The following is a 15,889-nucleotide window of genomic DNA, read 5'->3' on the forward strand; positions in this document are numbered from 1 at the left end:
TTAAAGGCATCTTATGTTTTATTTAAGGTCTTGAGTTCGATCTTTAGAGATGACAAGTGTTGAAGTTTTTTCCTCCGAATACTTAACGGTCTATAGTCAACATCTCGTTGTCTATGATACATGGTTTCATTATACGGTGACGAATGTGGGAAGAAAAAAAAACGAACAAATAACATTGACCATAAGTTAGCAGACAATGAAGTATAACATAGATAAAACTTAGGAAACTTAATTTATGGATCACTGAAAGCTAGCTATCAATCAATCAATACTAATTAGCGACATGCATGATTTATACTTACGTCACGATTTAATTAAACATAAGCCCAAATATTGTCTACAATTGATACGTTAATTGGATTTGTTAATGGCTACAAGGAACAGAACATTTCTGTTTAGAAGATACAGAGATGCATTGAAGAGCGTTCGGGTGGTGGCTGTTTCATCAGCCGCTCCGGTGGTGTCCGCCGATGGTTCGGTCGAAATGTCTCCGAGGATTAGACAAAATCGGTCTTATGCTCCTCTTAGTACCGAGGATCCTGGAACATCTTCTTCCTATGCAACGTATTTATCTTCATGTTTTATTATTATTATTATTATTATTATTTTGTTTTATATTATTATTATTATTATTATTATTATTATTATTATTATTATTATTATTAACTGTGTGTGTGGTGTGTGTGTGGGGTGGGGCCATCTCAACCTCCCCACACACCATTGGAGATGGTATTAAGACCCAAAACCAGTAGAAAGGTGTGGAGATGGTATTAAGACCCAAAACCAGTAGAAAACGGGGTTCGGTGTTACTATATCTTTTCTTTAGTGATAATAATGTTTGATTTAACTGATAGAATGAAAACTCAAATAAGAAGTTATGCTAGTTGTTGGGCTTACTACCCTTTGGCCCCCTACTAGGACCGCCTCTGGTTATAATTATTATTATTATTATTATTATTATTATTATTATTATTATTATTATTATTATTATTATTATTATGATAATAATACTTGTAATAATGATAATAAAATCACAAAAAATCGTTACCTTATGTATTGAGCTAATTGAAGGTTCAGTTCAATAAAACTCAATACATACAATAGTGTAACATACCAGATATAGTTAGATGCAATTCTATGGTAGGTTCAGTTATGCATGGTAATTGGTATTCAGCTTTCGTTTTGGTTATTGTTCCTAAACAATGCGTGTATAAGACAAGTGATCTTTTAATTTATTCGTATATACATTAGAGCTACTGCAAGTGAATAGACTTCATACATGCAGTTGAGATGATAAAAAAAGCCATTTTTAGAGATATATTAGCTTCGGAAGGAGGGGTGTTTTAGCTGTTGTAGTATGGCTGATGACGGTTATGAGTAGAACAGTACTTCAAGCTATACATTTTAGCAATATATTGGTCAATTTTGTGCTTCGGAAGGAGGATGTTGTAACCAATCGTAAATGGCAGAATTTGGATTGAAGGACAAAAGTGGCTAGTATAAGGGTGTTCTGCTAACTGAACAGGTTCAGACTTTAAAATGTATAAAGTCATTCTGCCTGTATGACTCATTATAGGACCTCTGTCATTATATTTTGATCTGCTTTGTTTCTTTTAAATGTTATAGATGTGCCAAAAATTTGATATGGCTATTCTTGTTTAATAGTTTGAAAATTAATGCTTTCATTTCGAATTTGAAAGTATAGTTTGTTAGGTTTGGTAGGAAGTGTCACATAGACTTCTACACAATCCCACAGTTATTGACATTTCACATGATCTTAGATGCTTCTCAACCAATATTCTAGAAACAGAAAAACTTAGACCAATTGGTACAACCAGTTCGTTACCAGATACTACAATATACTAACAGTTTACAAAGTATGCAAGAAAAAGTTATCAACTTTTAAGGCCCTTCACTAATGCTCATACTTTATGTAAATGTGAACTTCTGATCTCCTTTTGCAGCGGTGGGACTCCAACAGTTGGTCTTCCTCCAGCTTGGGTAGATGTATCAGACGAAATAGCTACAAACATCCAACGTGCAAGTTCTAAAATGTCAGAACTAGGCAAAGCTCATGCCAAGGCTTTAATGCCTTCATTTGGGGATGGTAAAGAGGATCAGCGCAGGATTGAGGCTCTTACCCATGAAATAACTGATCTTCTAAAAAAATCAGAGAAGCGGTTAAGAAAGTTATCTGCTGGTGGGCCTTTTGAGGATTCAACTATCAGAAAAAACGTGCAGGTATGTATAGAGTACAAACCTCTCAGATATTCTTTGAGTTTTGTAGTTTCTCCCCTATCATAATTTACTCAATATTGGTGAAATCAAATTGTATTTGATAGTTTAACAACTCATTTGAAACAATAAATATTATTCTTTTATGGCAGCGTTCTTTAGCCACTGATCTTCAAAGTCTTTCAATGGAACTCCGGAGGAAGCAATCACATTATCTCAAGTGCCTTCAGCAGCAGCAGAAAGAGGTCTACTTCTAGTTATTAATCTGATATTAAGTTTGACGAATCAGATACCTTCTACTGATTGCTTTTTCTTATAGTGCTTAAATATTTCATCACGTTGGGTAGCAGGTCAAAATAGGTAATCTTTGGTTGTTTCGGGTTGGTTTGTGTTTGGTTGACTTGCTACTTTTTGTCCGAAGTTTGTGAATTTTTCATATTAACTATGTTGACCATTATGATTACAGATATCTTGTATCAATAATCACCTGATTTATTGAATAAATGATTTTAAACACACTGGGTGACTTTGACCCATTATACATGCTTCATAACTTTTTTGCTACTTTCTTATTTTACCCGTTTGAGATGCAAAATAATCCACATCAACAAATGTGTCTAAATTTCATTTAACATTTAGTTTTTACTTATCTAAATCTGCATTCAACTTGAATATTGTATAGGGATTAGTTTCTTGGAATGTAACTATCTTTGACCGAATGTCTATAGTAGGAAAAAACTAAAGTTATGTGTATTGTATGTAAGCAACTTGAAAAAATGTTTATTGTATGTAAGAAAACATACGTGGCAACTATATACAGGTGCCACTTGTCAGATTTAATTGGTTGAAACGAAATTCTTACATACAATAAACATTATTTCAAAGTTGTTTACATACAATACACACAACTTTAGTTATTTTCTACTATAGACATTCGTTCAAAGTTTCTTACATTCGAGGAAACTAATCCCTATTGTATATCCAGAAAGTATTGCTGCATATGCTATTAGACCATACCTATAATTTACCATTTCTTGCAGGGTTCAGATGGGGTTGATTTAGAAATGAATTTGAACGGAAAGAAATCTATAAGCGTGGATGATGGTTTTGATGGCTTGGTATGTTGAATATTACCTTTTCTCTCCACTTTAAGCCTCGCCTGTTTATGTTGTAGTGTGACATTTCTGAGTTAAGCATAATCCAGTAGGTCCATGAAAACTTACATACTATATCCGTGTTGCTAGTAGGTGTGTAAAATAGAGCACATTTCTTACAATCGTTGAGAGTTCTTACTTGACTTGAATTAATTTTTAAGGGTTTTAGTGAACGCCAAATGGCCAAGTTGAAGAAAAGTGAAGCTTTCACTATCGAAAGGGAGAGAGAGATACAACAGGTTGGTGCAAAACAGTTATATATATCTCTTTACTCAGCGATTCTTAATTTTGGCTTCCATGCTAATCTGATTTATCACCGAAGGTGGCAGAATCTGTGAATGAGTTGGCACAAATTATGAAGGATCTGTCTGTCCTTGTGATCGACCAGGTCAGATAGCCATAGAACTTTTCTAAATCATTTTTTATCTTAACACTGACACACGTAATGTCTATTAACTGAAATTCTTTCCACAAGCAGGGAACTATCATCGACAGAATAGACTACAATGTTCAAAATGTTGCAGTGACTGTGGATGAAGGACTTAAGCAGCTACAAAAGGTGGCATTTCTCTTTCTCCTTTCCTCTACCTTCTTTAATCTAATTAGAGATGTCGATTTGAACCCCATTCTTATTTGAATGGGTCAATCAAGTTTGATAATCTAAAATATTGTGGGAAACGGTGAACACCACCTCATGTTTTAATATCAGCTTGACACATTGGTTTTAAATTTGCAGGCAGAGAGAAATCAGAAACAAGGGGGGATGGTAATGTGTGCTACGGTACTTGTTATCATGTGCTTCATAATGTTGGTTCTCTTGATTCTGAAGGAGATTCTCTTCTGATTCGTATCATCAAAGATCATTCATTTTGCTAAACTGTTTAACTTTGTGAGCCCACTATATACATACAAAAACACGATTGATATAGAATTTCCCTTACATACAGACAGTTCATCCTATTCAAACTTTTCCTACCATTTTTTGACGGATGTTATATTGGTCACTAAGCGCGAGAGGGGTAAGGTGTGTATATTTCGATTCAGCTTCTTTCACAATATAGATAAGTTAAAACTGTAATGTGAACATGCTAATTCCGGTACTTTCAGGTTGACACTTTTGTTCTTGCCAGTTATTAAATGCATCAATAGAGATCTTTGTCTCAGATTAGTTCTGCAAATTATCTCGGGCAAATGCAAGCCATCTTGATGTATGCGAGGATTTGAATAGCTAGGAATTATGTAAATTGAGTTTAATTATTAAAAAGAAAGAGAGAGAGAGAGAGATTAATTTGAAATATCTAAGAGATTAACTAGAAATGAAATTGAGTTGAGATTTTATATTGAATATAATGGTGATATGTTATAAAACATCTTTTGTATCTGCACTCGATAAGCTCCGAGTATGTTGCTTGAATCATGTTAAACCCAAACATTTGATTATAATGTCTTACTCGGGTGTAGTTATAATCTGTAACTCGTATCAGATGCCACTACATGCCTATGAGGGACCCTGTATCTTTCTTTTGGAAATCCTGATTTTTCATAGATATTAAAAGCCTTGTACAAAAATTTACATCAATGAACAGAGATCTCCAAGAAAAGAAAAAAGAAATCCACATTTCCAACCAAAGACAGGAATTCCTTAAGATTTCTTCTGTTCTTCATCCAGAACAAAAACGATTGCTATCTTCATGAAAAGTTGGATCCCTACTCTCGACCTCCTCATGTATCAGTTTATTCCTGCAACGCCAAATCTTCAAAAAAAGAAACATAGCATGTCCTTCGATGAGTTTTGTGAACTTCTGTAGATATTTGACCCAAAAAAGACACCTCAATTAAGTTATCAATTGAGAGGTCAACAGGGATGTCAACATGGCACCAGCTTATGAGCTTTAACCAAATCGGTTTCACCCTGTTCAACAGTCGATCAGATTATGTTCCAATGACTCTGGATGCTTTTGAGACAGTGGACAAACATTTGCTTCCACATTGACACCTCGATTTTCTTTATTCACAATATGAGGAATGCTATCTCGGGCAGAAATCCACGCCAATATATTAACTTTTCTAGGAAAATGAAGGATCCATTTGAATGAGCATTGATCTCATAATGGTGAAGTATCAGTTTTCAACTCATAAATTTTATTGTACCATAGAAGGAATAGATTTAAAAACAAAAAAGAAGCTTAAAAAAAACTGCACACTTTACAACATACACTCATTCATACGAACTCTTTGCAAACCTTTTTAGTCAACATATGTACTCTATTACTATATGCACCAGTCAACTTTTAAAATGGATCAGACCTACAAACTATGATGACAAAAAGTCAAAAAACTGTAATGCAAGGGTGACTTTCAGAGTTTCAGCAATTACAAAGAGGAAAAATGCACAAAACATTTCAGTAACAAAAAACTTGATATCCACCAGCTGTCGCCACTTTTTGTGGAACATAATAAAAGCAAATCAAAGAAGCTGGGAATTCCCAACAGATGGCATATATGAAATGCATAAGTAGCTACAGCAACAACAAATAAAAAAGGAAAAACTCTAAAAATCCCAATTTAAATGGTCAAAGGTAACTTTCCAAAGAAAACAAGAAGTAACTTTACATTATCCATCAAAACTAAATCCACCAAGACTTCACAGCTACCAAACCAAGCATGAACCTCAGTGAAAACAGAGACGCCCACAATCCCAACACCAGACTTAGCCAGAAGTTCAGCCTGAAAACGTAAATGACCGTTGATTATGACAAGGTCTATAGCCACACATCTACCTAAAACAAAACCAGTACAAGTCTCAAGTTGCTATTTATGATAAAGACTTGATATGTAGAAAAATAATACTGTGATAAACAGTCTTTATACACAAATGAAATATTATACTGTATTTGTATAGTCTTTGAATCAATTATTAAAGAGCTTTCAAACAAATCAGCATGGAGAAGTAGATGAGAAAAAAAAATGTATGTACCTTCAATTAGTTAAAGTTGAAGCCACCAGAGGGAACAGAAACATCACCACCACCAAAATTGAAACCAGGCTGAGGCTGATTTGCGTTACCAGGTGGCATTACATCCTCCTCTTCTTCCAACCAATAAGTTTCAAGAAGCTTAACTGCTTTCTCGTATATCTCATTGTTATCATGACTCTGTAAGTTCTCAATTTTCTCCAAACCTTCAGCATCATCAATCAACTGTGCATACAGATTGACATCTCCTGATCGTCCCAAATTCTTCTCAGCTTCCCCAACCTTTAGTATGTTTTCAAGACCCTCTAGACAAACTGTCACAATTCTAGGGTCTGGACAGACAAGTAGGTCACATAGAGGTTTGATACATCCTTGACTAACAAGATACCTGCAATTATTGTATAAAGAGAAAATTATCAGTATGGTGATTGTAAAATAAGAGGACAAAGGCAAAACAATCCATCTTACTTGATTTGATCATGACTGCCACCAGACGTAGCATTTGAAATAGCCCATGCAGCCTCTTTTTTGATGTCAAATTCTGCATTTTGAAGCAATTGCAAAAGAGGACCTATGATGTTTGCATCAATCACCGTCTGTAGAGTAATCACCAAAATGGATTGCTGGTTAATAATGCAGATAAATACTTAAGTCTGGTTTGAGATAGACACAAATTCTTACCTGAATTTGGTCCTTGTTGCCAGCAGTGATGTTTGATATAGTCCAACAAGCTTCCTTCTTTATGCTCTTTTTGTGATTGTTGTTCAACAGGTTCAGAAGACAGGGCAGTGCTTGTTGATTGATGATATACTATATATAAATAAAAGCAAACATGAAGTCAGTAGAAGAATATAGTGTATTGTACTGACAGGAGAGCATTTGATGATAGATGATATGCTAATACATATACAAACACACAAGAAAACAGCTGAGTAGTGTATTGTGTCTGAAATAACAAAACAAATAAAACATCTAAATCAACTTTCAAAATATTAAAACTCCTGCAGAAGATAGTCTGCAATAATAAAGCCAATGAGGATAAAAAGATATGAGAAATTAGAATCTGAGAGCTACCTGGGTCTGCATATCATCACCAGTTACAATGTTCCCAACTGTACGAAGAGCGGGAATAAGCACCGAGGGAGAAAAATGACTGAAAAGCCAAGATCCATATTAGGAACAAGATACGGTTAATGTCGATAACCAAAACAAAAAATGATTACCGTACTCACTTAAGTAACTCCACCAGTCTGGGACATACGTTTGCTTCAATAACTGCTTGGATCTTATCATTTGTACCATCTGAAAGATACGAGAGCGCCCAACATGCGTCCGTCAAAACCTCCTCATCATTTGAATGAATAAGTTGCTGAAGAGCCGGAAGTGCAGGTCTTGTCTATCAAAATAAATGACAGATATCATTAATAATTGAAATTCAAAGAACACGGCACTTATGCCAAGTAATTACATCACTCGTTGTTGAAAAGATACAGCTATGTATAAACTAGAAAAGCCAGTAGTGATAAGTAGAAGCTTTCAGAGACCAACCTGATCAAAAGAAGGCTGAGGCTTGCCTCTACAGAAATTGGAAAGTGTCCATGTGGCATTTCGCAACATCGATAGCTTCGCATTCTCATTTAGCTGAGCTAACAACGGAAGCAATGCTCCTTGTCCAAGAACAAGGTCACGACATTTAGGTGAATCACCAGCAACATTCCCAAGTGCCCATACAGCCTATATATAGTGAGGGTAATTTCTATACATAAAAATGTAACAATAGAATAGGATCTATGCTTACTTGACTAAACATGTATAATAAAACTACAGTATAATATTAAAACAAGTGACCATCATTATGAAGATCATACCTGCTCTCTAACATCATCACTAGGAGAAGCAAGAAGTTTCACAAATATCGTCACGGCACCATGGTCAATCACCACCTTTGTGTGTTCTGATGTCCCAGAAGCAATATTAGTCAAAGCCCAAGCTGCCTCAAACTACATCATATAAGAAAAAAACATCAGTATACATCATACATGAACCTATCGTATTAATCTTATCCTATGATGAGCAACTGAAGTCATATTTCACCTGTAGTTGATGAAAATCCTCCCTCACAAGAAACTCAACAAAGCGAGGAACAACGCCTGATTGAATAACTTCTTGGATAGGTGGACTACGTTCTGGTTGCGAAAATAAAATAAGATTAGCCATGTAAGAGAAACAATATACTAGATTAAATACATAAATAAAAATCATAGCATTACCTATCGATAACAACTTTCGAAAATGAGTAGTGGCCTCAAGCTGCATATTGTTATCGTTGGACCAAACTCCTGCAACCATTGCTGGTAAATTCTCTAACTGCAATCACAGTATTACAAAACATAACATTTACATCAATAGTTTATCAATCGTGGAAGAAAAACATCTAAAACGAACTCTGCCACATACGTAAACAACCACTGTACAATTTACTGCTTCTGCCAACTATGTACATATCGTCGACGCCCGTATATACATCAAAAAATTAATTTGATACCACCAAAAAATCACCTAAATCACATATGATTCGACTCAATCTAAACCATACATTTTTTGATCAAAGGGCTCTTTATAAGGTCCTTATTACAAACTACTATAAAATATCTCCTAAAAATCCTAAATAAAAACAAAACCCTAAAAAGTAATACACAACACAACATGATATAACAAAAGCCCTATGTAAAATATAACAATAATTGAATACAATACAATCATATTTACAAATCATCCACACTTATACATATATATATATATATATATGTAGGATATATTTATACCTTTTTTTCAGTGACGGAAGCAGATTGAAGAGGAGCAGAGAAGTGAGCAGCAGTGAGACCTTCACGTCTTTTCTTCTGCAAATTTTCTTCTCTTTTGTTCTTACGGATCTCAACCATATTGTCTTCTCTGCGGCGGCGGCCTTCATCGGCGTCGACGGCGACTTTGTAACGGTTCCGGCGAACCTCCGTCCGGTCGTTAGGTCTTAGAGACATGGTTAGGTCTAAAAAAGTAGAAACCCTAGAAAAAGGGATAGGGTTATAGATACAGAAAATGTGTAAGTATCGATTGATTAATTGGATGAGGACTTGAAATGGAAATGGAAATAGAAATGGGATCTATCTATGTATAGAATGAATGAGAGTGAGTTATAATAATAAAGAAACAATGAAGATGGGGCGGGCCGTGAGGGTTTTTCATTCAAATTTTGAATTGTTGATCTATTACCATTATCTAAATAGGGAAAGGTTACGTAAAGCATGCAGTACCTATCTTAGGTAAAGCGGGGGTGATTATGTAAAATTTAGGGGGAGTTTATGTAAAATTCAGGGGTTATGTATGCTTATTAAATTCAAAGGTTTAATATGTAACTTTTTTTAATGTGGCAGTACCTAAGCTTAGGTAAAGTCTGCAGTACGGATTATTTTCCCTATCTATATATCTATACTATCTATACTATCTAAGTCTATATCTATACTATATTATAAAGCAGATTTTTCCTAGATTTTCAACATTGAACTTGAAATTTTCAATATTGATTTTAAGTACTTTTTCAAAATGTCCTTCCTATCTATTCTATATTTATCTAAAATAACTATAATACTCTTTCTCTCTCCTCAAATCTCATCCAATCATCTTTTTTCTCTCTCCTCCATAAATCATTTATTCATCCAATTCATTCAAAATCTTTTATCTCAAAAACCGTACATCGATAAATTATAAAAATTGTATGGGTGTTCTTAAAATTTCATGTTCTTTCATTAGAGATGTCATTCGATATACTTTCGACAAATTTTTAAATCCGAGGGCGGAGCCCGTACGGCTAAGGCATTTGACTATCATACTCTATGACATATCAACTCTTATAACCTATCATACTCTATGACCTAGGTATCACCCCATCATCTCACCGCCGCAACGCGCGGGTACTTGCTCTCGTACTCATTAAAATTAAAATTTTGACTTTTTTCAAATCAAATTTTTACTGGTCAAATATCGGTTTGACCCGGTTGGTTTGACCAATCATACTTTTATGGTTTAGATTATGTTGCTTTAATCGAATCCATGAAAGAATCCTCACTCGAAACCTTAAGGTGGATGGCGTACCTCGGGACCAAGCTAGTACCAGTTGGACACGGGTTGAACATCATTTCGCTCTATAGGTACTTATGTTGAGTTCTTGAGTTTTTTTGAAGGAATAAAAGAAAGGAATACAAATGATTTCATAACAATTTGTGTTCTTGAGTTTTTTTTAATAGAAGGAAAGGAAAAGAAATGAAATAAAATAGATGGATTTTTTAGTTGATTTTGGTCCCAAATTTTTTTCCCCAAATATGGGATGATTTGAAAGGATCTTTTCTCTCTCATTCTCATCTCTTCCATTCATTTCATTTCTTTTGAATTAGAACTAGAGAACACAACATTAATGGGTGGGAAGGGAGGGAATTGGGGAGGGTGGTGTCCGGGTTTTTCCCCGACCACTCTTTCTTTCCTTTTTTTTTTGTGTGTTTCCTTTGTGTTTATTTGGGTGGGGAAAGAGTACAGAGGATGGTGAGGTATTTTGAAAAAATGAAAAAAAAACTAGGGATGATCGAGTAGAAATGTAATATCCTATAAAAATTTAAAATATTATAATTTGATAGTTTGATAATTTGATAAAACATTATGTAAAAAAAAAAAAAAAAATTTAAATTAACAATGGCTAGTCATGGACTAGTGGTGATGATACGAGGATTAGAATTAGAATAATAATAAGTGTCATATTAAGTGTAACAATTGGAAATACTCTTAAATCAATTAATCCATCCATGATAATAAGATAAATGGATAATCATGATAAAGATGAATGGATAATCATGGTAATAAAACAAAATTAATAAAAAAAACTAGTAGAAGTATGGTGGTGATAATCGGTTACGAAAACTAAAGAGCAATACATTAATATCTAATTTAATCAATCAATAGGAACTTAAAAGTTTTGTGTAATCAAGATCATGGCCTTTTATATTATATATTTACGGTTGTTTGAAGCAAATGCATAAATAAAAAGGATAATCAAGTCATACAACCATCCATGTAAATTGACACTACAACTTCCAAACTTTGTTTTTCATACTAACTATAGATTGAGACATATAACATGGCTGGAGTAGGTGAAGAAAATGAAAATGAGATAATATAAGGGTTGAAGTTAGCAGCCCATGAGGATAAAAGAAAAGGCCAAAACTGTATATATATTACTAAACTTTAAATCTCAATTGGGGCCTTTTGCTTTCTTCTTGGTACGTACGGTTGCCAGAGGGAGGAAGAAGGAAATCAAAAAAATATAAATCTACAACGTTGGGTTGATTTGTCAAATAATTTACTTAGTACAAGGCTTCTCTAGTATCATTTTGTTGGTAACTTTCTAAGCCCTTCATATTTTGTTCAATAAATCTGTTAATATATTCATACTCATGAAAACCATTTTTATTATTATAAACAAATTAGTTTATTGGTGTTGATAGATTATTATGACAGCTAGTCAAGATTACATTTTTTTTTAAACTTTTGAAAATATATATATCTACATTTACGTATCATGCATGTTCACATATATATATTTTTAGAATAATTAATTTCTTAAATTTAGATGCACTATGAGTTTTCTTGTATCTATTTAAATGTATATATTTTTTAAGTACATCAAGTCCTACGTATGATTTGTATCTTTATTTTCATTTTATTTTATTTTATTTTATTTTGACAGATTATTGTAATATGAGTTTTGTTTGATTTTAAATCTACATATTCCCAGTAAATATAAATATCGAAATAGTTTTGTAAACTTTAAGGACATCATGATATCGCTTATCCTCCATTTACACAACTTAGATTCTATTAAAATTAAAGAATCAGTATACTTTTAAATTTTATAATACACCTCATGGGTTCATTTTTTTATTAAATTAGTTATGTATGACCAAAATAAAAACAATAGTTTATTTTATATCTATATTTTTATTTTAGTCAACAGAATGGCATATGGGTAAATTTGTATATGCCTTGGATATGGAATAACATTTAGCATATACAGTATGACAAACGTAACTTATAGTCGATCGCAATTTTCTAGTTAAACGAATATGTAGAAACATTACAAAAGGTCATCAGTTCGAAATATATAATCCATAAAATAAAAAGAATATTCCATACTCCCTATTTGAATATATTTTGTGCTTATACTCTTGTATATGATTAGATTCGTTTTGGTGATCACCTTTCGTTGGTGGATCTTGCATTTTGAATTCGTTGAGATCGGCGATAAGGTACGGATATTCTAGGTGGTATTAGGTTCCTTCCGGTAAAATCTTTCCTCTCAAAACTTCATTTACATTTTGTGAAATTTGTATGGATTCTATATATTATTTGAAAAAAAAAATATTATTTATTTGTTAGTCTTTGAACATATTTGTTGATTCGAAAATTATAATATTTTGATATATATATTAAGTGTGTCAAAACCATTTCTTGAATCCCAAATTTCTAACAGTTCCGAAAGAGTTGCGTTTTGGGTGTTACATTTGATGCGGTGATTCGTACAAGTGTTCCCCACTTCGTACACTCATATATGTCCCTCGATTAACGAAAATGAATACTGTCGCATATTTGTGAGAATTGGGTGATGGAGATGTAATTTTAAGTTTATATTTAAATGTCTTAAAATAATTGTCCAAAAATTCCATTTTTGTCTCATAAAAACTCATTTGATATATCTATATATATAAGTTGGTCAAAACGGGTTCTTAAGATGTGCATGTAAGAGTAACCTATCCATGGAGGTCCCATGGGCGTGTTATTGTGACACCGATGACGTGGCACCGGCCGTAGCGGTGTATTTGATTTGATCTACGGCGTCTCCTTTTGATAACCCGGTAGTGGTTCGAGCTCATATGTTATATTTTGATAGGAGGCGTATGGATCGGTCCTAGGTATATTTGTTTGACGGTGGGCGCTTATCGTAGTGTCATACGAGCCGTTTCGCACCAAAAATGGATGATTAGGGAGTAGCTACCCTATGATTTCATTCGGCCCTTATTTGTTTGACTCTTAATGCATTATTTTATGAACTTGGTTTATATCTGATATATATATATATATATATTTGATGTATAATGTATTATGGAATTATACATATTTGAACTTTGATTTGAAATAAGTTTGTTTCGAAAATAAGTTTGTTCCGAAAATAAGTTTGTTTATAAAACATGTTTCGCTTTTCATACTATATTACTGCTTTTGTCATATCCGTTCACTGGGCTTTTTGCTCAGCCGTGTTCTTTTTCTTTCTTATACGGCAGGTGATCAAGGGGGCACTGGGAACGAGCGAAGAGTGTAGAACGATTTGGACCTAGCACCTTTGGCCTTAGAGTTCTTCAAGCTATAGTCCTTATGTTGAATAATAAGTACTTTTGAATATTTTGTTACTTTGACTTTGGTTTGACTTTGGTTGACTTTCAATAAGATTAATGTCCCTTTTGTCCTTTAAGTTCTCTTGGATATCATTTTGTACGTTTTGTAAGTTAGGGGCGTTACAAGAATAGGTAGGGAGAGGTGATAAGGTACTCCCCTCACCCTTACAAGAGAAAAAAATCTCTATTAATCTGCTTGAAAACACGACAATTAATTTTAAAAAATAAACTTTTGCCTCCCCTAGTCACAAAATTTCATTGAAGGGCTCTTATGCCGCTGGGCTATTAAGCCAATTACACTTTTATGTTTATTTAAAACAAACTAAAACTTAAAATTCCAAATAAAACAACTAAAATTGTTACAATTCACTCGATAATAAAAGAACTAAAACTTTAGACTTCACAATCCAAACCATGACCTTGTCATTATATATATATAATGATCCCAAATTCAACTACTACAGTGCTCGGCTTGGTTAGCTACAGTGCTGGCTCAGTTCCATTCGGTGGCTTGGTTGGCTGATTGTACAAACATATATACATAAGGTACAACAAATTTATAGACAACTTTATATATTACAATTGAGGGCTGCAAGTGCTTATCAACCTCTTTTGTCTTCACTCCAATAGCAATTTCGTAATTAACATGAAGTTTATGCCCATATACAAAACATTTTTCCCTGCATTTGCTGAATCATTACAAATGGTAAAACATGAAATTTATGTTGTATACAAAACATTCTCCCATGCCATCAGCTCAATCTTTACAAATTGTAATTTGTAAGATAATACGTAAAAAAAATAGAAATATATGTTTATAACATACACAAGCACCAGATCTTCGACATATATAACATATACGTTTATATAAACCATCCAATGTTCAACAAGCACCTCCGAGACGAACCACTTGTTGGAATATGATCACGTAAAATGAACATATGTCCGAAAAGTATTTAAGCCTACGGGGTCACACCTCAACGTGAATGTTAATATAAATTAATTAATATATTAAATGTAATTTATTGATTAATTTGATCACGAAAATCTAACGGGGGTTCGTTAAAAGAGTTAAAAGTTAACGGTACTTAATTAACGGACTTAACGGAGAAGAGTTGGAATTAGGAAACAATTAGGAAACTTCCCTTGTTTGGTTTCTAAAGGGGCCCGGTCGAATGAGGCTTCAAAACCCTCCAAGACTTGGTCATTAAGTTTCCTAAACCTATAAATACAAACCTATGTTATTTGGTTTTTCACGCAATTAAATCCATAGGGTTTTCTCTCCTCTTTTCCTCTCCCTCTCTCTCGGCCGAACTCCAAACCCAAAAGGGTTTTTGGTTTTCGGTTTCCATAGCTAGAAAAAGGGTTTTCGGGTTAGCTAGGTTTTCGGGTTTAAGCAAAGGGTTGTTCGTGATCAAGTACTAGCATACAACGTTCCACCGTTGAGTGTGCAATCATAGAGAGGTTAAGTTAAACCTTATTTTGTCTTCAATCTCTCCATATTAAGGTACAAATTCTATTCCTTGGTTAATTATTTAAACTACATAGATCTTGTCTTCCGTTGCGTGCTTTGTGATTTGTTGTGATAATTAGTTATAAAACCCAACAGTGGTATCACGAGCCTACTATGTATGTTTTTTTCTTACCAAAAGATCAAAACTTGAAGGGGGGTTAGGGTTCTTGATTTAAAATTTCGATTATATATATATATAGTTAAATTGGTTTTATAATTTAATTATATTATTTAATAAGAAAAAGGTTTTATTTATATATATATGTGGATCGAAATTTTCCAGAAAAAATAAAAAAGAAAAAGTTTTTTTAGTGTTCCTAATCCAAGTTTTGATTTAATTACATGTTTATGTGATAAATTGTATGTAATTATATGTTGTACCTTTACTTTTAATTGTTAAAAAAAAAAGTAAAAATCATGAATTTTTCATGAAAATCATTCATGATTCTTACTTAGATATATTGATATGAAATCTTGATCATTAGGGTTAATTATGCTAGATAATTGTAAAACTAATTGT

General features: G+C 33.4%; 2 protein-coding genes across 4 annotated transcripts; one reads left to right on the forward strand and one right to left on the reverse strand.

The window, feature by feature from the left end:
• Positions 1 to 367: 367 nt before the first annotated feature.
• Positions 368 to 4,572, forward strand: LOC122598450 (syntaxin-43-like). The gene is made up of 8 exons (XM_043771046.1): positions 368 to 564; positions 1,965 to 2,241; positions 2,388 to 2,480; positions 3,276 to 3,353; positions 3,551 to 3,628; positions 3,712 to 3,777; positions 3,868 to 3,948; positions 4,126 to 4,572. The coding sequence occupies exons 1-8, from the start codon at positions 368 to 370 to the stop codon at positions 4,231 to 4,233; spliced, it is 978 nt and encodes a 325-aa protein (XP_043626981.1). The 3' UTR covers positions 4,234 to 4,572.
• Positions 4,573 to 5,856: 1,284 nt separating this feature from the next.
• LOC122595177 (importin subunit alpha-1-like) lies at positions 5,857 to 9,574 on the reverse strand. 3 transcript variants are annotated; one of them, XM_043767508.1, is made up of 11 exons: positions 9,189 to 9,574; positions 8,634 to 8,730; positions 8,458 to 8,549; positions 8,232 to 8,363; positions 7,912 to 8,097; positions 7,596 to 7,759; positions 7,438 to 7,516; positions 7,045 to 7,173; positions 6,832 to 6,959; positions 6,367 to 6,751; positions 5,857 to 6,165 (listed from the first exon to the last, which is right to left on the reverse strand). In XM_043767508.1, the coding sequence occupies exons 1-10, from the start codon at positions 9,399 to 9,401 to the stop codon at positions 6,373 to 6,375; spliced, it is 1,599 nt and encodes a 532-aa protein (XP_043623443.1). In that variant the 5' UTR covers positions 9,402 to 9,574; the 3' UTR covers positions 5,857 to 6,165; positions 6,367 to 6,372. The 3 variants fall into 3 exon arrangements, with proteins under 3 accessions (XP_043623443.1, XP_043623442.1, XP_043623441.1); XM_043767507.1 differs by having other exon boundaries at positions 5,857 to 6,169; positions 9,189 to 9,573; XM_043767506.1 differs by having other exon boundaries at positions 5,857 to 6,116; positions 9,189 to 9,572.
• Between the last annotated feature and the right edge of the window lie 6,315 nt (positions 9,575 to 15,889).

This window comes from Erigeron canadensis, chromosome 4, assembly GCF_010389155.1.
Source record: "Erigeron canadensis isolate Cc75 chromosome 4, C_canadensis_v1, whole genome shotgun sequence".
Taxonomy (NCBI): domain Eukaryota; kingdom Viridiplantae; phylum Streptophyta; class Magnoliopsida; order Asterales; family Asteraceae; genus Erigeron; species Erigeron canadensis.

Bases quoted from the DNA above. Each gene is read 5' to 3' on its own strand.
- LOC122595177 (XM_043767508.1), bottom strand. From the start codon at position 9,401: ATGTCTCTAAGACCTAACGACCGGACGGAGGTTCGCCGGAACCGTTAC. The intron at 8,364-8,457 runs GTGAAATATGAC...TATATGATGTAG, and splicing joins AGGATTTTCATCAACTACAG to TTTGAGGCAGCTTGGGCTTT. The intron at 6,752-6,831 runs GTAAGATGGATT...CAATAATTGCAG, and splicing joins GGCAGTCATGATCAAATCAA to GTATCTTGTTAGTCAAGGAT.
- LOC122598450 (XM_043771046.1), top strand. From the start codon at position 368: ATGGCTACAAGGAACAGAACATTTCTGTTTAGAAGATACAGAGATGCA. The intron at 2,481-3,275 runs GTCTACTTCTAG...CATTTCTTGCAG, and splicing joins TTCAGCAGCAGCAGAAAGAG to GGTTCAGATGGGGTTGATTT. The intron at 3,354-3,550 runs GTATGTTGAATA...TTAATTTTTAAG, and splicing joins ATGATGGTTTTGATGGCTTG to GGTTTTAGTGAACGCCAAAT.